The 21678-nt window shown below is 39.7% G+C and overlaps 2 protein-coding genes across 3 annotated transcripts in view; one reads left to right on the forward strand and one right to left on the reverse strand.

The window, feature by feature from the left end:
- Positions 1 to 372: 372 nt before the first annotated feature.
- stom (stomatin) lies at positions 373 to 13871 on the forward strand. The gene is made up of 7 exons (XM_033646592.2): positions 373 to 529; positions 2447 to 2556; positions 2905 to 2977; positions 7075 to 7157; positions 7338 to 7541; positions 10812 to 10946; positions 11035 to 13871. Exons 1-7 carry the CDS (start codon positions 469 to 471, stop codon positions 11218 to 11220), a joined length of 852 nt encoding a protein of 283 aa, XP_033502483.1. The 5' UTR covers positions 373 to 468; the 3' UTR covers positions 11221 to 13871.
- Positions 13872 to 15434: 1563 nt separating this feature from the next.
- The window catches only part of gsna (gelsolin a), a 29700-nt gene continuing 23456 nt past the window's right edge, over positions 15435 to 21678 (reverse strand). For both annotated transcript variants that reach the window (XM_033646589.2, XM_033646588.2), the window contains 5 exons: positions 19953 to 20127; positions 18016 to 18137; positions 17721 to 17798; positions 17573 to 17633; positions 15435 to 16314 (listed from right to left, as the gene is read on the reverse strand). In XM_033646589.2, the coding sequence (XP_033502480.2) occupies positions 16145 to 16314; positions 17573 to 17633; positions 17721 to 17798; positions 18016 to 18137; positions 19953 to 20127 (606 nt within the window). In that variant the 3' untranslated portion in view covers positions 15435 to 16144. The remainder of the gene's footprint in view (positions 16315 to 17572; positions 17634 to 17720; positions 17799 to 18015; positions 18138 to 19952; positions 20128 to 21678) is intronic.

Genomic DNA, 21678 nt, shown 5'->3' on the forward strand with positions numbered 1-21678 from the left:
TCAGTATGTGCATACGCAATGTTTGATAATGAGACCCCTAGTTTCTGCCTTTGACAGAGAGTAGCTCATGTTCACAAATATTGATTGAGCTTTTCTTGGCCATCGAAATATCATAATGCAGTTCTTTATTTAGGAGGACCAGAGTACATGTTGGTAACTGTTGCTCTTTGGTTGGTGAATTGTGATGTTTAGACAATGTACAATCTAGATAAGGAAGCTGCAGTTGAAAAACTAATTTTGTCTTTTGCACGACAGAACATTGCAATGAATTTAGTGTATGATTATGGTGTACTATATGTATTGAGCTTCGTCAATTGGGTATGACTCCCTCCTGCGTCACAGCACCTACAAGACACAACGCAGGGCAAATCCCACCACTGTAACAGGAGGCGCAGTATAGGGACACAATCACTACCAGTAAACACAGGGCGACACTACCACCGTTGCACATTTTATTTATCTCAAACCATGGATCGTTACGACGAAGAGGTTGCAATGAAAGAATCCAAGAGACGAGAGCGTCAACAAGGTAAGACTTAAATTACTGCATTAAACTTTGGACAGCTTTACCAGAAAGGGCATAGTTCGTAGCAAAGCAAAAGTGAACATTGCTGCCAAGTTGTTTGACTCCTCCATTAATGGTACATAGCGTAGAAATGTAGGTTAACCTGTTGTTAAAATACCCAACGTCCTTTTTGGTACTAAACGTTAGCTCATGATAGGTAACGTAAGCTAACGTAAATTAGCATGCTAAAAGCTAATAGTAGAAACTGCTGGCGTTTGATAACGTCTGTTGGTAGTAACGTGCCAGGTTTTATTGGACGGTTACCAACACGAAACATGTACTCATTAACGGTATAATATTATAAAAGTGGTTGTGTTTAATATTAACCTAGACACTTAATGATATGGCTGTGCAGCCAATGGCTTTGTTTGAGGTTATGTTTATTGATAACGTTATTCCGGTAAGATAGCTGGGTAATACTGTTATCTGTTTGAAGGAAATCCGTTGACAACCTAAACTAACAAGTTAGCTTTTGTTTTTAGTGTTTGGGAATCGACAGATAATCTAGTAAGGAGCTGAAATCCACTGGATTTATCCTGAGTCACAGGGTGGGATCAGCGTGGAAAGCCCTGTGGCGACCAGTATTGATTATCTGAGTGACGTCACGCAAAGCAGCATCAGTTCAGCTCAGTTATGGACATTATGGCCAATTGCAACATTAACTTTAAATTATTTAAGTTTGTATATAGTGCATCTGTTAGTTACTAACTATCAAGCTCCGACTAACTCCTCCACAGTTGCTGTAAGTCCTTCAGTGGCCTTCTGACATGTAACTTTGTCCATAGGTTCAGCCACACGTTATTTACATGATGTTGATGGTAATGATCTCATTCACTGGGTGGATGCATGTTATTATCTAACTTAAAGTGGACTAAATGCTGCAGGCAGGGTGGATGATGTGGCTGCTCTGTGTACAGTGTGTACAAAAGGGTGGAGGTGACGTGAGAGAAACAGTATGTTGGATTTAATGGTGACCCTGCAGAAACTTCTCCCATGTGCCGAGCATGAACTCCCAGTTAGGATTCCTTCACTGTTAATTGTTCAGGATGTTTCTTACCAGAAGCTGAGTTATCCGCAGAGGTCCCCTCCTCTTCAGAACAAAATGACCCAGTGATTTATCCCATAAAACACTGAAAAGCATTTTCACGTAACAAATCAGCATTTCTATGACGCTGGATGGGCTGAATTTCTAGCACCTGCTGAGGTGTGGTTATCTTTTTTTTCTCTGATTACTTAATATCCAGACACTAAGGAGGATTTTAATTGGACAGGAATTATCAGCAGAGGTGTTTTCCCTCCAAAACAAACAGCACCCGTAGTTTGAATGTGTTTCGAGTTAAAAATCTGTGTTTTCTTTAAGCTTCTCGTCACAGAGGGGTTGCTAACTATGGTGGTCGAAAATGTGAATGTTCCAATCTAGAGCCAGTGTTTGGCTTGTCCGTTCTAGGCTACTGTAGAAACATGGAAGTGCAACATGGAGATCTCCGCTGACAAAGACCCGCTCCCTATGCAGATATAAACAGCTCATTCTAAGCTAACAAAACATGATGGTTCATATGTTCAGAAAACATTATATTCTAATCTATTTCTGCCAATATGCCACCCTAAATTCTACACACTGGACCTTTAAACCTACCTGACTAACCATACACGTAACAAAAAGTGGGTGCTCAGAGGTGGATGAAAGCTTCTCTGATGAATGATTGCATAGGAAATGTGTGTTCTTTGCAAGGGAATATTAAGAGCCGCATCTGAAAGAAACTTGCTTTTAGAACAGCTGCTTGCAAATGTATTAAATTCAGTGTATATTAATATATTCTCATGGAGGATTTGAACCAGTTGAATTTATTTCAGTGCATTTATTTGTCTTCTTTCCCCCAGCTCTAGAGGAGCCAGACTCTGACATCGGCGCGTGTGGCTGGCTGTTGGTCGCGTGCTCCATTCTCCTCATGCTGCTTACTCTGCCCCTCTCCATATGGTGTTGCATTAAGGTGAGCCGCAGGTCAAATCCAGTGTTTATTTTCCACCTTACAAGCAAAGCTAGCTGGTATTGTAGAGTAAATTACCGAGGATGGCCTCCTCTGTTTACTCAGTGTTTTGAAAAATCTCGTGTTTGTACTGTAGGCTCATCCCCTATATCATGTGTATTTATTTAACGTCATTGTTTTGCATAAATTTAATTAAAAGGTATCCTCAGTGAGCGGGGTCATTGCTCTGTGCTTTTTCAACATTAGCCTCCAGAAGCACATTTCAGTATCTACTTCCATCTGCAGAATATCAAATAAGAGAAAGAACAGACTCATATATAAGCCATTTATGTGGTTTGTCTCTGTACACAGATTGTGAAGGAGTACGAGCGAGCCATTATCTTTCGCCTGGGGCGTATTTTGCGAGGAGGAGCCAAAGGTCCAGGTCAGAAATGTTTTTATACACCAGCATGTATTTTTTACTCCCTCAACACTCTCAGTTCTATTATTGAAATGTACTTCAAACATGGTCCCAGTGTGCGTTTGTCCTTCTGGGTTATCTTACAGTCATCTTCATCACTTAGTTAAAACATGTTGTCTTGACGTTTGTTTATAAGCCCAGCTGTTGCATTGAACAGTGTGAGCCCAAACACAACCCCAGTTTGGTTCAGAGTCTAGGAGATGCTGTAAATTGCGTGAAAGTAAGGCTTGAACATCTAACTTCTTTATGCTCTAACATCTGCTTTATAGAGAAACAGCTTTATAAAAGTAAAATATCTTCTTATCATCAGTTGTTTCACAACTTGAGGTTCAAGTTCTCTGGTTTCTTTAAATGTTAAGTTGCATTGCTTTCTACCATGTTGTGGAGATTGCAGGCCTTCTGTGTTTCTATCATATTAATTAGTTTTTTGATACAGTCACATAATCTGAGTGCATTAATTATTCATTGTTCAATCATTTGTAATGGGAAGATGATGCCATAGAACTTAAGTGGGGAATCAGGACTATAAGGCCACATGAAACAAATCTGCACATCTCATTGGTCCTTGGTGTTAAATGCAGTCAATTCAATTCGACGTTCAGCTCCACACTTTAGCACACTGCTCCCTCCGGCCAATCAGTGACAGCCTTTACTACGCAGATTCATCAGCAGACACTTGGTATTTTCCCTGGAGATGCTTTCAAGCCTTTACTGTGGCCAGTTCTCTCTGGCGTCGAAGGCTTTTTGTCTTTAGTCTTCAGTGGTGAGGCACATGATTGGTTGGATTGCGGTCGTTTGATGGACTTGGACAGTTTTTCCATTATTTGGCCTTAAAAACTCTATGGCGTCTGCCTTGTTAGTATGTGTGGGATCATTGTCTTACTGGGGGAATTTTTTCTTAAAACGTCCAACATTTTCCACCCAATATGACTGTAGACATTCTAAAACATCATTAGAGCTGAAAGTCAGTACTTAAATGGACTAGTTATTTAGTCTCGGTGTTACTGTGCAAAGCCAAACTATAGTAAAGGTGCCACAATACATAAATGCTCTGCAGTACTTTAGAGGGCCTATACTATTAGAGTCTGGGGGCTTGTTCCTCTGGAAGAGGGTCAGTATTCTTTGTTGACTCTTTTGATTGTCAGTAGGCCTGTAATCACATATTTTAACTTCCAACCTCAAATTATATTGGTGGGCGTCTGCAAGGAATCTATATATCTTACATAATCTATACATAAGTTTCATACATATTGTTGCACATATCAGTACTCATCAAATATGGTTTATATATAATCCAAATCCTGTTGCCATCAGTGTTTTCAATTTGCGGGACGACCACTGCTCCACCCGGCTTGGCAAGAGGTGCTGGAAATATTAATGACTCCAAGCTAACAGAAAAGATTTCTACACTCTTGAAACTATGACGTGTTTCATTTTACTCTGAGCTTCTGGCTTATCAGACCATTATCAGAGGACACTTCTGGTGGTACGAGGTATGGTTTGATGAAAGTCTGATAGACCAAAAGCTCAGAATAAAGTAAAAACTCTGCGTAGATCTGGGTGTGTGGAAATCTTTTCTCCCATGAAAGAGTGAGCCTTAAATACTGTTTGGAAAAACTGTAAAACAAGACTAGAGTCTAAAACCAGGCTAGCGGCTCTGTGAAGTACTCAGAACATCAGCATTGCAACAAGTCGTGACCATAGTCACATCTTAGTTTAGCATATAGCATATTCATTTGTTACTTAGCTCCAAACACAGCTGAGGCTGATGAAAGTGTTATGAGTTTTGCAGGTACTTTCAGTCAATTATTCCATGGCAGTCCATCCAATAGTAGTTAAAATGTTCCACTGAAACCCACAAATGTCAACCTGCTGGTGGCACTAGAGGAAATGGTAAAGGATTAATCCTTATCCCCTGTGAATGTCTGTTTAAGAAAGAAAAAAGGCATAGGGCTGTGGCAGTGATGGAATTTCCCCTGTGGTGATTGAGGGTGGCTCAACAGTCCAAAATGCAGTGTTACTGCCGGTTTTTGTTGTTTCTGCAAATAACTTCATTGAGTGTACTGTATATAAGCTTTATTGACTATTGGGTATATTGTTGCTTTTTAAATGACAGTTTTAAAACAAATTAAATACTTGTTAAATACGCATTGTTAAATGCAGAACACAGAATGGCAATAAGCGCAATAAGACACTTTGGTTGCAATGATATGGAATATCCACGGAAGTAAAAATGTGGGCACAAGGTAGAATTCTTTCTCTGGATGAAGGGAAGGCTGGAACACACAGTAGGAGAGTTAGGACCCACCAGTCTGTGTGGGTTCACTATCAGTTTCTCTCTATTGTTGTTGTTCAGTGATGTGATGGTTGGTCTCTGCCCCAACCCACCTCCAATGTGAGTGGACGGCTGTGTAAAAAGTGACAGTGATGAGTGGCTGCAGCGTTTTACACAAACTTGAAAATCTTTCAACTCTCGGCAACCAGGAAAAAACAGCAAACGTGCAGCGTTCAGTCCAGAATATACACTGAGCGGCTCAGTTCCTGGCATTGGCAGCGTCGTGTAAATACTGGGTGCTCCCATGAAGAACAGAAAAAACATGAGTGTAGCAGTTGTGGTGGTTGCTTGCTATCTCCTGCGGTTGGCTTGTCAATTGCTGTTATCATGACAGCCCTATATGGCAACCCATGTAGCAGTTGTTGAGATATTTCAGTCTGGCATTGTCCTCTAGCTAAAACATTTGGTGGGAGCATAATGAAAGAAAGCATGGGAAGGATCATGTAAGGGGAGGGGCCTTTCTCTTCCTTCCCACCATCCCCTTCCTGCTGGGCAAGCTGACAAATAGCAAGTTTTACAACGGTTTAAAACAGAAAACTATGATGGCCTAATAATGATGACAAGAAGATGCCCCACCTTAAAGTTTTTACCAAGTGGCATGCACATACACAAGTTCACAGAGCCATATGTCTGGCAGAGCTACTGCATATGTGTCTGTTCAGGGTCTGAATGATTTCATTATTCTATTCTCAGTGATGTGATTTCTGTTTTGAAAGACAGTGGAGTTGTTTAAGTAAAAAATACAGACTCCCACGAGGGATAATTTGCATACATCTCATAACTCGCTGTCTTTTTATCTTTGATTTTTCGTTTTACGGGATCTAAAAACCTGGCAGTGTCCTCTCAAAATGCTGAAATGTGACTCCTCGGAGTGCCAGGGGACTCCATTGATGACGGTGTGTAGTAATTATAGCTCTCTGCCAGCAAACTTAACATTCCTTAGGAGCCAATGCCAAAGTTGAATTTAGCATTTGGTTTCCCATAATGCCACTCACACTCATAATCAGGTTCCTTCTCCATCTACAACAGCTGTTATACAATAGTGACTGTATATTTAGTTTGAAAAAGGCTTGCAGCGATGGTTTGTCATAAAATGAAAAAGCTGTGTTTGTGGAACATTCTGCATCTGTATACACTTCTGCCACAAACAGAGGTATTTATTAGAAGCAGACCCTTTTCCGTAATGCTAATCTGTGGAATTTTCCACTCAGTCACGTGATGGTTCACAGAGTCTGTGTGAGAGCAACTGAGGTGTCTTTACTTATCTGACAGGATCTATAATCCTTGAGAAGGCTGTAAATGTCAAGGAAATTGAATGAAGATACTGCTGCCGTTTCCCTTTCCTCTGCTGAACAGATGGCTGTGATCTCACATTTTAAAACACAATATCCTGACAGGAAATGCAGCCCAGTAGTCTCTCACTGGTGTGGCATTAATGTTTGCTAAATGGTTGCGCACCTAGCACATGTCTGTTTCACTCAGGCACATGCCACGTATTGTTTAATGCACTAATTCAGTCATTGTGACTTGAAACGGGCTTATGAAAGCTGCAAATATCCACAGCTTTGCCTCGCTGTCAGCACAGCTGCAGAGCTCAACTTGGCCTCCTGCCAGAATTTCATTCATCCCAGTGTTTTCAAACATTTGTGAAGACTCTTCCTCATTATTGTGTTTACAGTGGCTTTAGTCTTTGTTAAAAACTATTTGCATTCTTGTGATTCCACAGGGCTGTTCTTCATCTTGCCATGCACTGACAGCTTTATTAATGTGGACATGCGCACCATCACCTTCGACATCCCTCCGCAAGAGGTATGACACGCACACTTCCAATTACATTAAACAAACACTTTGTCACATTCACCAAAAATCAAAGGACATCAAAATAAATGTGCAGACTCTCTGAAACAAAAATCACTTGAGCATTTTCCCTGTCGTATCACAAAACAGTTTGTACCTTTTTAATTTCCTAAAATGTGTGTTCCATCACAGGTTTTGACTAAAGACTCTGTGACAGTGAGTGTCGATGGTGTGGTGTACTACCGGGTCCAGAATGCTACCCTGGCTGTGGCTAACATCACCAATGCAGATGCTGCTACCCGGCTGTTGGCCCAGACCACCCTGAGGAACGTCTTGGGCACCAAGAACCTGGCAGAGATTCTGTCTGACCGTGAGGAAATCGCACACAGTATGCAGGTACATAGTCTCGCCACCAGACAATCAGAGATCTCCGCCTTCTGATAGTCTGGGGACACTCCTTTCTAAAGTGTGTTTAACACACCGGCGAAAACGGCCGGCAACAAAGCAACGCCTCTTGCATTTTTGAAAAGGACACGCCTTCTTGGAAATGTGTGCTCCACCTTTTCTCGTCCGCAATGAAACAAACACACAGAGAGCTTGAAAATGGATGCCGAGAGATTTAACTCCGTTTTATCAAACGTGTGCTCATCCGTGAAGAAAATATTTTTTCCAGCGGATGTTTTAGTTACAACATTATTGAGCTAACTGGAGTAGTTTCATGTCGTATCCGACAACGGGAGGCTTTTAACAGATGACGTCCTGATGTTACCTTTACTGCTGCTGTTAGCTGTCCCTGTCAGCTGCAGCCACTGATGCTTTCTAGACATCGTGATTTCCTAAAACTGAATAAATACCACACATAGCAACACAAAACTGCTTTGCTAGCTCAATCATGTTGTGACTAAGATATCCGCTGGAAAAGATATTTTTTTGACGGACCATTTAATGAGTTATTACCTATTACAGACACTGCTAACGGCTAACAGGGCTAACAGCTAATGGTTAGCCCAGCTAAACGTGCACACAGAAATAGTGATGTTTGTTCAATCATTGTGTTCATAGACTTTACAAACATCGGATTAGTCCAAACGGTGATACAGTGATGTGAAAAATGTGATATATAGGCTATATATATAGCTAAAAGCTCTGCTGGTTTTCTACCCGGAAATATTTGTAAACAACAAGGTGATTCCCTCTGTAGTTCGGCCGGACGGATGAGTCATGGCCTTGTAAAAGATTGTGTTTGTTTCTTTTAGTTGGCAAGAATGTCGCCGCAAACGCGACAAACATCCACTGAACTTTGACGGCGTTTTCTGCGAGCGCGGCTGAGCCATTTTGTACCGCTACACGTGTTTCTAGTGGGACTATGTTTACAAGCACAAGAGTTCAGCGAGCCACCGAAGGACCGCCCTGCAGGTTTACTATTGGTTCTGCAACGTAGGGAGTTTTTTTAAACTCTGAAATTGTATCCGCCCATCTAAACACAAAATCAGGGAGAAAGTCATCAGTCTTTAGTTAAGCAAAGCCTCTAAAGGCTGACTTGTGAGTCTAGCAGGTACAGCACAGTAGCTGTTATACACACTGTTAGCTGGCACTGTCATTCAATACAACATGCTAGCACTAACATGTTTGCCTGAACTACCAGTCTTGAATCAGTTCAGACTTGACTTTTTGAATTCATGACAGATCTAGTTCCTCGTGTGGTAGGCTGGCGTTTTGATAAGAGTAGTTATCTGTCATACGAGGCATGTTACCCCTTTTTGTACATTCAAATACAGCTGTCAGCTCTTGTGTTTGGTATGACCCTTAAGCCCCGTTTCCACTGAGCAGTATAGTTAAGTTCAGTTCAGTTCAGTTCGGTACGCATTTTTTTTCTGTTTCCACTGTGAAAAGTTGTGGATGGTACCAATGGAGCGGATGGAGTTTTTGTGGATATTTCAGTTAACCTGTAAAGGAAAATATTTATTCATTTTAGTTGTAAAAATTAATATAAATTCTATGGTATGTAATAATAACATTAGTAATTTGAATGAGGATATTTTCAATGTGTTATAGTATCACTTGGGCTGACCTTCCCTGTACAATACAGTACAGTTTTTTGTCATATTAGGTGTACTGTGTACTAAATTATTGTTGTAATGCGAGACTTTCTTCGTCCTTTTTGGTCATTCTGAGTACCAGTACGTGACGGCAAGTATTGGCACTGGGGCTGGCTTGTCTGGTTTTTACGGTGCTGCTCTGTCTTGTCTGTCCCTGTGCTGTCAGTGCCCTCTTTTCACACCACACTGTTATCACTTTCTAAATTTCTTTTTCATTGCGTGAGAAATGCAGAAAACAATGATGTAGTCAGTAAAAATAAATGAAGGCAATAATATGAGACTCCAATAACACAGCCTGACTGCAGAGAAAACAGAACGCAGGATTACCATGCCACCTTGCTCAGAGACACTTTGCCTGAACTCGGTGTCACTTAAGCTAACAAACTGCAGTTAAAGTGTGCATCCGCTGTAAATTTGGAAAACATTAGGTAGTCTTGTGTTCCGTGTAGAGCACAGCTGTTGCTTTGCTGTAGAGTTCAATTATTTATTTATTCATTAAACTTTTACTTCCAGTTTAAGCTCGGCTTCTGTAAATGATTAGAGATTTATCTGTGACGCACACACAGTCACAAGGTTTGTCAGTCAGAAGCTCTTTAATTTCAGATCTACTGTATGTGTTCAGTGTTAGAGAACACTAATTGGTCTTACATTGATGTGGAAATTAGTATTTACTATCCCCACTGAAACACATTAAAAACACAATTTAAAACAGTTAAACCTCTTCTTCCACCAGGGGTTTGCACATGGCAAAGAGTGCATCGCCGCCATCATCAGGCACAGGGTGGGGTTGAACTGATGGGCCATTTGGACATCAGCATCCGTTTGAAATTATCTCTCTGTTTCAGACTACTGTGGAAGTAATATAATAATTTAATTTCTTAAATGGCAGGACCTGTGGACCAACAGTGATTCCTCTGCTGCAGCATTGAACGCCTCAATCAAATCACTGTATAATAGTTGCAAAGTCATTGACAGCATAAACATAAACACAGTCGCCTTTATAGACAAATCCATCAAGCGTGCAGCACAGAGCGTAGCCTCAAATGTTTAATTTTTGCTTTCACAGTAGGAGGCTTTGTCTGATGCTATTAAATACAACAAGAACAAAGCTCCTTTCTGCAACAGCACCACTGTACTAAGAACAGACACCAGTATGTTTTTATGCTTACATAATGTTGATCTGAAAACATCCTGCATGGAATATTTGATACATCAAAGTGACAATAAGTAATGTGTTTCTTGCTCATCAGTGCTTGTTGTTCACAAAATAACTGTAAGTGTAAAATGGCTGCAGTACTGTGATGTTTGTCGCAGTTGCAGTGATGTATATGTAATTTTAGGATTGTGTTACTGTGTCTTTTTTCCAGCTGTGATTTAAATGTAATTTCTTTCTGTAAGACAGGAATATGTGCTCAGGTTGAGCTCCATCTGCTGGACAAATTGAAAAATGCAAGATAGTTGGCTTTGAAAGAGGAGAGAGTTTTGGGTTTGGCCTTTGAAAAAAGGAACTCACCGTGTCATGACATGTTGCCAATTTCTGTCCAACACTTGTCTCTGTCTTCTTCAGTCCACTCTGGATGATGCCACCGATGACTGGGGGATCAAGGTGGAGCGGGTGGAGATCAAAGACGTCAAGCTGCCCCTTCAGCTCCAGAGAGCGATGGCTGCCGAGGCTGAGGCCACCCGTGAGGCGAGAGCCAAGGTAAGGAGTAGATATTGAATACCTCTGAATATTGGTATTGATTTCACACAGACGACCCTCACCCTCCGTCTCCTGTTTTCTTCTCAAGGTGATCGCAGCAGAGGGTGAGATGAACGCATCACGGGCGCTCAAGGAGGCCTCCCTTGTGATTGCCGAGTCTCCCTCCGCCCTGCAGCTGCGTTACCTCCAGACCCTCAACACCATCGCGGCCGAGAAGAACTCCACCATCATTTTCCCACTGCCGCTGGAGATGATGCAGGGCTTTATCAAATAATGAGGAGTCTCTAAACACGTCATTCGCATGTACACAATCACACAACATCTTAACATACACAATCACATTAAGGCCTCTGTGTTTAGTAAGCATGTCTGTCTGTACTCTCAGTGCCAAGTAGTGCTCGTGGCTTCTGATGCACCAAGCTGTCCTCGAAGGACTAACAGTTGGTGTTAGTCACTACAACAGCTTTTTATCGCCTCGCCATTGTTGCATTCAAACACACCACGGAGAACGTAGCTCTGAGCGCTCTGCACCTGCGTGAGAGGAAATAACTCCACACCAGGACGGAGCAGCAGTCTGCAAATCACAACCTAGAAAATAACTTTTATTCTGCAGTTTTATTTCTGTCTTTGTTTGTGCTACAAATGTAGAAATCTGGCGAGGTTCCCTGACTGTAGCCCTCATCATCTGTTGTACAAACATGTTAAAGGAAAGTGCCTGCTGGATATGTGGCCTTACACCCACCCACACACACACACACACACACACACACACACACACACACACACACACACACACACGCATTTCTTTTCATATACATCTAATGTCTCCTGATATTGTGGCAACACTGCATCCACTGCCACTATTAATGTGCTCTGATCAGTTTATATTTAAGTGTTTTCCTGATATGATGACTCTTTTGGCCAATCCACAAAACCGTACTGCTTTTTTTAAATGTTAGCTGTGCCATTTAAAGTTTTTACTGAATTTGAATACAAATCTCATTCCAACCTCAGCACCAAGCTTACACTGTATGTACACCGCACAGCAGTGATACTAAAATTACAGCCTGCGTTAGGGAGCCGGGCAGCCTGCCGACCATTTTTTAATTCAAGATGACAAGTAGATCCACACTGGGAATTTTTGTGTACTTTAAATGTTAATATGGTGCTAGAGTACATAAAAAAAACATAAAAATAGACATTACTCCAAAAAAAGTGCGTGCCAAGGAGAATCCTTTCCAACAGAGGTCTAAGCTAAACCCTGAATGTCCTCAAATCTATGAAACACCTCTGTACACCTCACCTGTGAGGGGACTGCTGCAACTGGATTGGCAAAAATGAGTGAGCCAGCAAACATGACAATGTTGAAAACAGGCAAATAATTCATCATATGAAAATATTGATATTTGCTTTTTAACTGGCCTCTGGCTTCCTGTCATTTTGCTGAAGTGTCCCCCGAGTATCCCTACTGTACAGTATACTGTTGTACTTAACCTGCTCTGCTCCCGACTGTTATTGGCACAGTGAGAGAAAGAAATGCTGTCATGCTGGTATAACGATCCTCTTAGCTTTTTTAGATGCATGAGACGGATCCATGCAAAAGCTGCAGTGCTGTAATCTCGGTAGATTGTGTTTGGTTTGCTGTATCACAATACTAACCGTCAAAAGAGGTAGGCAGTAATCTTCTAATTACCTCCTGGGCATGTAGGGATCAGAGTGAAGTTAATAACATAGAAACGCACACTTTAAACACCGTTTCTCCTGTTGCCATGACTTTTGTCTCAGATGACATCAAACCTTGAATATGTTACTTGTGTATAGTTACAGTATGCTTTTATCCATACATATGTTATGTGTGAGAAAGAGGACAAAATATGAGCTAAACCTCAGATTGTCATGGAGTTGACTGTCTAAAACGAACACACATTTGGGAGTTGTTCCTGTTATTTTGTCCACCTCTTTTCTGGCTTTATTGCTCAGGAGAAGCTGGGATTGTTAGCAAGAAACTTATCGCAAACCTTTTAGCCAAAAGCCTTAACTTACTGCCATCGATTAATTTTAACCTCACGTTTCTATGCACTCGCTTAAAAAAACAATTAGGTAAATAAAATCCCTTAGTTGTTTTTATTTAGACAGTATATTTAACAGTATTTTATCACATGCGCTTTCCAGTATAAACAAGCCAAATAATTAAACATCTTTGTATCTTTCTGTCTTTAAACTGACTCTATTTTCCCTCCTTTTGGCATATAAAGGACAGAAGTGTTGGTAAATTCAGTATCTACAGTAGTGTGTGTGTGTCTGCATATACAGTATGTGTACACTGTAGTTGTAGTCCTGTGAAGTTTATTATAGTTTTGCAGTGACTCGACGTGGTTTCAGGTTTGTAACGTCTGAATCCAGGTTTCAAGTTCACAATAGATTTTTTTGTGAAATATCTAAAGGCTGTTACATGATTTAAGCTAGTGTCTGTATATTTGGGTCGCAAATATATAACCAATATACAACAAAGAGTTTTATTTTGAGTTCGGAGAAAGTTACGCTAAGTTGGGTTTGAACTGTGTTACAGAAGGAAGAGAGGTGGTTGCTGCTGATCACCGAGCAGCGATCAAGCAATGTTCCACTTTTTCACGGCGCTAGCTGTGATCAGAGAATGATTGTTTTTATAACACGCTCCTCTCATCTGTTAGCCTTTACTTAAGAATAACTCTGTTCGCTAAACTTCAGTCCTACTTCTTAAGTGGTACTGACGTTTCTTTAATACATAAATGTTACACACATTATTTTTTCATTTTTTTCAGAATTTATGGTTGTTAGTTTTTGCAGCTAACAAATATTTTTTGTACTGTTTGCTAATGTTTGATATAGCTCTATCTTGACATAATACAAATATATCAAAACCTAAAATAAAGACGCTATCAAAAAGCATTTTTGTCTGTGGATTTTTTAACTGCTCTGTTGGTTGTTCAGTCCAAAATGTTTCCCCACTCTTTTGGCAACCTCAGTTTCTGCCCTAGGAGGCTGATATTTGGCATAGAGGTCAGGTGTGTGTATGTGTGTGAAGCAAGCAGCAACCTCTAGGGCTTAGAATGAAGCCAAAAACTGCAGTCCATCGAATGGCCACTTGGGGGTGGCTCCAAAAGCAAGTCATCCCTACAGATTTCTGTGTTGAAATGCCCAACTTTACAGAAGAAAGAAACATGTTTACAGCCTGGTACAAAAACACTCTCTATAGCCAATATCTCCATAACTAATTTCAACATTCAGTGGGAGTGGCCTAAAACAAAAACATGTATACCTTCATTTTGCCAGTGTTCCCTTTCATATGTCACAAACTTGTTGTCATGGGGAGGCTTTATTGTACTAGTGGCAAGTGTGACATTGTGACATCACACACTGGTTTGTGGACTGCCATTTTCAAACCTCGAGTTCGACATTCAATTCAATTTTCGACCATCACCATCTTGGTGTTTTGGAGCCAGAGGCGACCACACCTGGTAGAGAGGGTGAAGCTGGCTTATAGACTGTGGTGATTCCTCACAGACAGTGTGTCCCTCAAGCAGGCACGCCCTCAAATAACTTTTATTATAACCTTTTATTATGTTTTATATTTTATTTCTCTGGGAAGCACTTCGAACTGCCCTGGTGTGAACGGTGGCCGCTTGTTTGTGAATCATAAAGTGTATATAAAGATGGATGACCCATCCTCACTTCCTCCCACTGTTCAAAAATGAACCCAAAATATTCTGGATGCAGCTGTTGCCCTCTTGTGCTGGTGACATCATTTGCAGCCAGGGTCCGTGAAGTAGCAATCTCCTCTGTAACGTGTTCCCACTCATACACCTGTATGACCAATAAAGCAGCTGTGGCTCAGAGGTAGAGGAGGTCGTTCACTATCAGAAGATAAGCAGTTCAATTCCTGGCTCCTCCAATCTGCATGTGGAAGTATCCTTGAGCAAGACACTGAACCCCAAATTGCTCTCATTGGTGTGAGTGCGTGTGAATGGTTACTGAGTTGCAAGTGGAACCTTGTATGGTACCCTCGGCCACCAGTGTATGAATGGGTGAATGTGACATGTAGTGTGTAAGTGCTTTGAGTGGTCGGAAGACTAGATGGGCGCTGTACACGTGCAGGCCCATTTACCATAAAGCAGCGCCACTGATCTCATGCACACAGACACCCTTTTTTTACAGCTTCAAATAATGAATTAAAACCAAACATATCAGAAAAAGAAACACAAAAACACATTGACGTAAAAACTACCTAAATGACAGAAATTATCTGTAGGAAAAATTAATTTATAATGTGCACTTTGACTTTTTAGTTTGGCCCATGTTCCATCTGCTAACATGGAGCTATACTGCAGCCAGCCACCAGGGGGTGATAGAGGTGTTTTGTCAGCTATCTTTATGCGTTACTGCAATATCTGACTTGTATTCTCTCAGATCACTGTTGCCAGTACGTAAAAGCAGAGACAGGAAACACCCCACGTTTAATTTGGTTTTATTGAAATGATAACAAGGCTTAGGGAAACCTTTTGAAAGTGTCACAGAAGACGTAACTGGTTTGTAAAGCAGCAAAGCGTTGGCTCCCCATGTAAAGTTGGCTATTGCAGTGTCACACAAGCTCTCCTGGCTGTGAATCTGGAACTTATAAAACAATAAATATAAGAGGCTCCTAAACTGAAGGTGCAAACTACGTCTCTATAAAGGCATCCTTGGAGTGGAACAGTAACTTTAAAAAACAGCAGGTTTACTGTAAACTAGAGGAAAAAAGATTAAGGCATTGGTTGTATTGCTGTTTATAAGCAGTGTTTTCTTGGCAGTGAGTTTTCCAATGTTGCAGCACACCAAGACTTCTCGTTACACTTCACTAGTGAACAGGTTTTATCATCAACATATAAAATAAATGTTAAAAATTGACTTGGATAAAAGTAGCGGAGTGTATTTAGCACAAACCCTACAGGAAGCCTGAGTATCTGTTAAAGCTCTATTGCTATTGGCTGAGACTAAATTAAAACACCACCTCGCTGACCTGTTTCCCTCACAACACAACACAAAGTTTAAAAAAGTTTTGGGGGAGTATAGTGGCAGCTAAAAAAGTCTTATGATTGGAGCTCAGTGCTTGTAGCGGAGCAGCGGGGTCAAAGGTCAGGGCTGATGGGGAGGGATGAAGAAAGGAAGAGTCAGGGGAGATCTCACAGCTCCAGATCAGCCATAGCACGCTCCAGGGGGTCGCTGGTCCAGTACTCGTGGTCCCAGCCCAGGAACCAGCCGGTGAAGGTGGGCGGCTCAAAGCTTTGTTTGATCTTGACGATGGGCGTTCGGGGGTCTCTGTTGGCGGGATCTGTCTCGATGTAACGGACCGCTGAGGAAGACAAGGAAAGGCTTGAATTTAACGATGTGCAAACTTATGAGCTATCTCAGTAAGTGACCTCGAAGCACGTTTAATAATCTAATGCACATACTGTGTTTGACAAAATTATCTTTTAAGAAGATTTAATTGAACTTTTTTGTCGTGCAATGTGAGTATTGTCTTTATATTCACAATTTTAATATTATATAAGGTGCTTTTTTGTTGTTGTCTTTTAAGTAAATTACTGATGTTAGATGGGTTAAAAAAAAAACAGTGAATGTTCTTTAACCCTTTGATGCTTGAGCAATTTTTTTTTTAAAATATTGGAAGAAGGCAATGAACAACAAAAGATGAAATGATCATAAAAATGAGTGAGAAGTTAATTAAAAAGAGAAAATTAAAAAACAAGAAAATTAATTTAAAGAAAAGAACAGTTAACAAACAACTAAGGAAGTGACCTAGATATAGGACTTAAAAATTATAATAATGCTGTAATATAATTTTAAAATGTAATAATTATTAATTATTAAATAATTATTGATTAATGATGACATTTTTTAAAGATATATTTAAAATAAAATAATAATAATTATTGACATGTGTAATTTTTCCCTAGCTTTTTTATTTTTCCCAATTAAAAAAAAAATACATTTCTAAATCTATTTTATTTTTTTTTGCAATCTGTGGAACATTTCTCAGCAAATTTCTTATTGCCCTTTTCCCCCATTTTTTATGGAAAGAAATCTAACCAATTCACTCAGGGTTCAAAGGTTTAAATATTTGCGAAAGGCGTCTGAAAGCAGCACAAGAAAAGTGATGTCGCTCCAGGTTTCAAAGGGTGAAACTATCAAAGCCAGACTCCATTGACAAACACAGTAAATTTTACCTCACTGAACACAGGAGCTGCTGGTCAGCTTCTGCCTTGATCAATTAGTGTGTTTGATTTCTTGTGTGACTTTGGTGTTTCAAAGGATCAGTTCAGATTCTTCAAATTCACATGATAACACACACAAACTAACTGATGAAGCTAGTGGTAGATTAGCAGCTCCTGTGAGGTAGAATTACTGTTTTTGTCAGTGGAGTTTGGCTTTGAAGTTCCCAATAAGAAAGGTCTGTCTGTTTAAGAAGTACTTAGCCTACTACTGGAAAATGAGGCTTGTATTAGTTGTGTGAGACTTATTGTTAAACGCAGTCACCTGTGACTTCAAGACTTTTCTCATAGATATCATATCTTAATGATATGTTGAGCTATTTTCCGAGATGTCCTTACCAGACTTCATGGCTTCAGTCTTCTCTTCCTCTTGGGCCTCATTTCCGATCCAGACGAACACCTAAAAATGGATGTTTTATATTAAAAACTGAACTCTATGAATTTGTTTCTTTCATCACAGTGACTCTGAATCTCTGTCTTTCTTTACCTGCTCCCAGGTGTCCAGGATCATGACATCATCAGTGGCGAGGTCGTCCTGGGTCATCTCCCCGGGTACCTCCTCAATCTGAAGAGAAGAGAAGGATTTAGTGGAGCTGTGAGTGCTGCAGATTATCCAGAGTAAGTGCCAGAACATTATTTCTGGAAAGGCAAATTCTCAAGCACTCAGCAGTGTTTATCTCAAACCCCAACTGTCTCAGTGCCGTTTACCAGACGGGTTCACTGCTGTGTAATGATCATTTAAAGCAGTGCAGCAGCAGAGGAAGCTCAAACCAAAGACTTACGATGAAGTTTCCAGTCTTGTTGGAGCAGGCGAAGAGTCTGGGTGGGTGAGCGTCCATCTTGTCCTTGAGTCTGGTGGAGGTGCGATATTCTGTCTTTCCTCCCAGAGCTTCCCAGAACTGATCTGTGAAAAAGACAGAAACACAAGTTGTTACAGTAAGAAGGCATATGAACATCTGAGGGGCTTCAAGCAATAGTTGAAGCTTAGCTAAGCATCAAGACTGGAAACAGCTAGTCTGGCTTTGTCAGAAGGGTTAACAGAAATGTCTACCAGAACTAAAGCTCAATTATGAACAAATTGCATCTCCATTGTATAAAAAGAACACATTGTGGTTTTTGGGAGGCATGTGCTTGACTATTTTAAAGCTAGCCAGCTGATAATTAAGTTAGCTTAGCACAGAACAGCGGTGACATTATCTTCTCCCCTAACTCTCAGCAAGAAAGCAGATATTTGTTAGCATATTTCCCAAAATGTCAAACTATCGCCTCAAAGCCACATTCATGGATGTTTTGGCCACTTAGGGCCAGAAGAACAAGTTGAAACTGACAAAATGCCACCGTATAAAGTTGATATGGCTAACTCACTAGCAGACACTTCTCATCATGTGTATGTGCACGCTTCCTTCTGCGTAGTGGTATGATTTGTGGATGTAGTTTGTAGGGCCGCTCCCTAATAGTCGACCAAACATTAGTTGACCAGAAAGGTCATTAGTCGGCAAGATTTCATTGGTCACTTAGTCACAGAAAAAAACAAAAACAAACTTGAAACTCTATTAGTAGCTGCACCTTGTCAAAATAAATCAAAGCCTGTATGACTGGACTGTGGGGGACTTTAATTTGAAAGGACAGACACAGGAAGTGTCCACGCTCAGCAGTCAGACAGGAGTCAGGTTAATTTCCAGGGCTGGTAGCTGCGGTTATTCCACAGGCTAGTTAATAACATGTCGGGCAGGAAATCCAAAGCGTGGGATCATTTTGAGAAGGTGAAGGACGAACCCAAGGTGATATGTAAACTCATCTTCATTGGTCGATTACAAACATGACGTATCATCTGAAACATGGAAGTAGCTACATGCCCATTAGCCCACAGCGTCATTAACAGGCGGCTCGCTCAGTGTGTGACGTGCACTTGTAGATAAAATATAGGCCTATATTAATGAAGGTTCATTAGTACGGTTTTGTATTTCTCTGTAATGTAGCACAGTGTTAACAATGTTACTGATACTGTTCTTTCTCACACCTTCAGCTCAAACCATTGTGTTGCCCCGCCCAAAATGTATCATTTAATCATTAAATTAATATCGTAAACATGCGGGCGACTAGTTGACTAATGGCACTAAATGACGACTATTGGCCAACTACCCCTTTAAAGAAGTACAAAATGTCCCGTTTTTTAATCAGTATGACTCATGATGTGTACAATAGTAAGTGTCAGAGGTAACACACTGTTTTACACACCACAAAACCAACATGTTTCATTATCCTGCATGAATCTTGAATAGGAAAGGTTATAATCTAGACAGACATAAACTGTTGAATTTCTGCTCTGTTGTCTGGAGCAGCCCTCGACTGAGCTCAGTCCTCAGAAGCGGGGTGTATATAAAAAATTGACTCTGTTATGTTTTAGCCCAAGGTATTCTATTTGAAATTGTTAGCAGAGAATCCAGTTTCTTCTTGAGCCTTGAAAGCCAATCACAAGATTACTGATAACATCTAAAGGGCTGATGCAATCAGGCCTGCTTTGTTTTAATATAGATGAACACAAGCACTTGCTTTAGCTGAGATACAAGATGAAAACTATTTAGCTTCACATTAAAGCAGCTTGACTGCAGTTTGTAGCCACCACGGGAGCACGCTAACTGTTTTTGGGTTTCAGTTTGACTCAGAAGCACAAAATAAAAAGAGAAATTGTTATTCTGTGTTCATGGTGCTTCCTCACCGGTCTCTCCTCCCTCAGACAGCTCAGAGGCCGACACTCCCAGGATGTCACACAGCTGCTGAGCTCCCTGCTTCTCTGTGTCACTGGCACCCACTCCCACCCACATGAAGGAGCCACCAGGGGTCACCAGAATAAAGGTGTCGTTGGAGTTCAGGTTGGAGGACGCTGCGTCAAGCTACATAGAAGCAGAGATATTGTAAGTTAAAATGTGCAGAACATACATGTAATATAATGGCATAAAGAAATCAACTAATGGAGTGAGATGACTTTATAGAATGGATGGCCGGACACTATGGTTTTAGCAAACAATGCTCAAACAGGAGTAAATAGTGCATTTGCTGGGGACTATTTTCAGCTGCGGATTAATACACATTTGGTTCTCCCCAGTGAGTATTTACAGCAGCAGGATGGGTGTGTGTTCATGATAACGAAGGAACATGTCTCTCAGTGTAAGAGTGTGGCTCACTGATAGGTTTTTAATAGTTTCTGAACAACAGTGGAGCTCTATACTGCACATACGACAACCTGCTTATTTTCTCGCTGTCTTGACTGTACAACAATTATTACATTAATTGGACTGCTGCGATACTCTTGTCAGTATCCTAATTTATTCTAACTTACACTACCCTTCCAGGTATATTTAACATATGATGCACATATTAAACTTACTTGTCTGTCTTGTTTTTCTATATTGTGCTGTACATTTTTGCATCAGGCACATATTTTTATATTTTTAAATACTTTACATACTTTTTTATTTTTACATACTTACCATAATGCACTTTTTTATTTTTACATGTTTAGCATAACACACTTATTTTTATATTTTTAAATACATACCATAATTAACATAATTTTTATATATTTTATAGACTTAACATGATGCACATATTTTTTTTTTACATACGTAGCATGACACACTTATTTTTATAATTTTACATATTTACCATAATTAACATATTTTTAAATTTTTACATAATGCACTCTTTTTTTTTTTACATTTTTACTTACTGACATAATGCACTTTTTATATATATATATATATTTACAGTCTAAGCATAATGTACATATTTTTACATTCTTAGCATAATTCACATATTTTTATATTTTTACTTATTAACATAATGCACATATTTTTGTATTTTTACTTATTAGCATAATGCACATATTTTTGTATTTTTACTTATTAACATAATGCGCATATTTTTTATTTTTACTTATTAACATAATGCGCATATTTTTTATTTTTACTTATTAGCATAATGCACATATTTTTACTTATTAACATAATGCACATATTTCATATTTTTACTTATTAACATAATGCACATATTTTTGTATGTTTACTTATTAGCATAATGCACATATTTTTGTATTTTTACTTATTAACATAATGCACATATTTTTTTATATTTTTGCATATTAACATGATGCACATATTTTCTTTTTTTACATACTTAGAATAACACATTTCTAATGCACATATTTTTATATTTTTGCATATTAACATGATGCAGATTTTTTTTTACACATTTGGCACAACACACTTATTTCTATATTTTTTTGCATATTAACATGATGCACATATTTTCTTTTTTTACATACTTAGAATAACACATTTCTATATTTTTTTTTACATATTTAGCATAATGCACATATTTTTATATTTTTACATATTAACATGATGCATTTATTTTTATATTTATGATTTATATATATGTGTGCA

The sequence above is a fragment of the Epinephelus lanceolatus genome, chromosome 19, assembly GCF_041903045.1.
Source record: "Epinephelus lanceolatus isolate andai-2023 chromosome 19, ASM4190304v1, whole genome shotgun sequence".
Taxonomy (NCBI): Eukaryota; Metazoa; Chordata; class Actinopteri; order Perciformes; family Serranidae; genus Epinephelus; species Epinephelus lanceolatus.

What these genes read in the sequence shown, in the direction of transcription:
- stom (XM_033646592.2), top strand. Translation starts at nt 469, where the DNA reads ATGGATCGTTACGACGAAGAGGTTGCAATGAAAGAATCCAAGAGACGA. An exon ending in GAGACGAGAGCGTCAACAAG is followed by an intron (nt 530 to 2,446) that starts GTAAGACTTAAA and finishes TCTTTCCCCCAG; the next exon opens with CTCTAGAGGAGCCAGACTCT. An exon ending in TCGACATCCCTCCGCAAGAG is followed by an intron (nt 7,158 to 7,337) that starts GTATGACACGCA and finishes GTTCCATCACAG; the next exon opens with GTTTTGACTAAAGACTCTGT.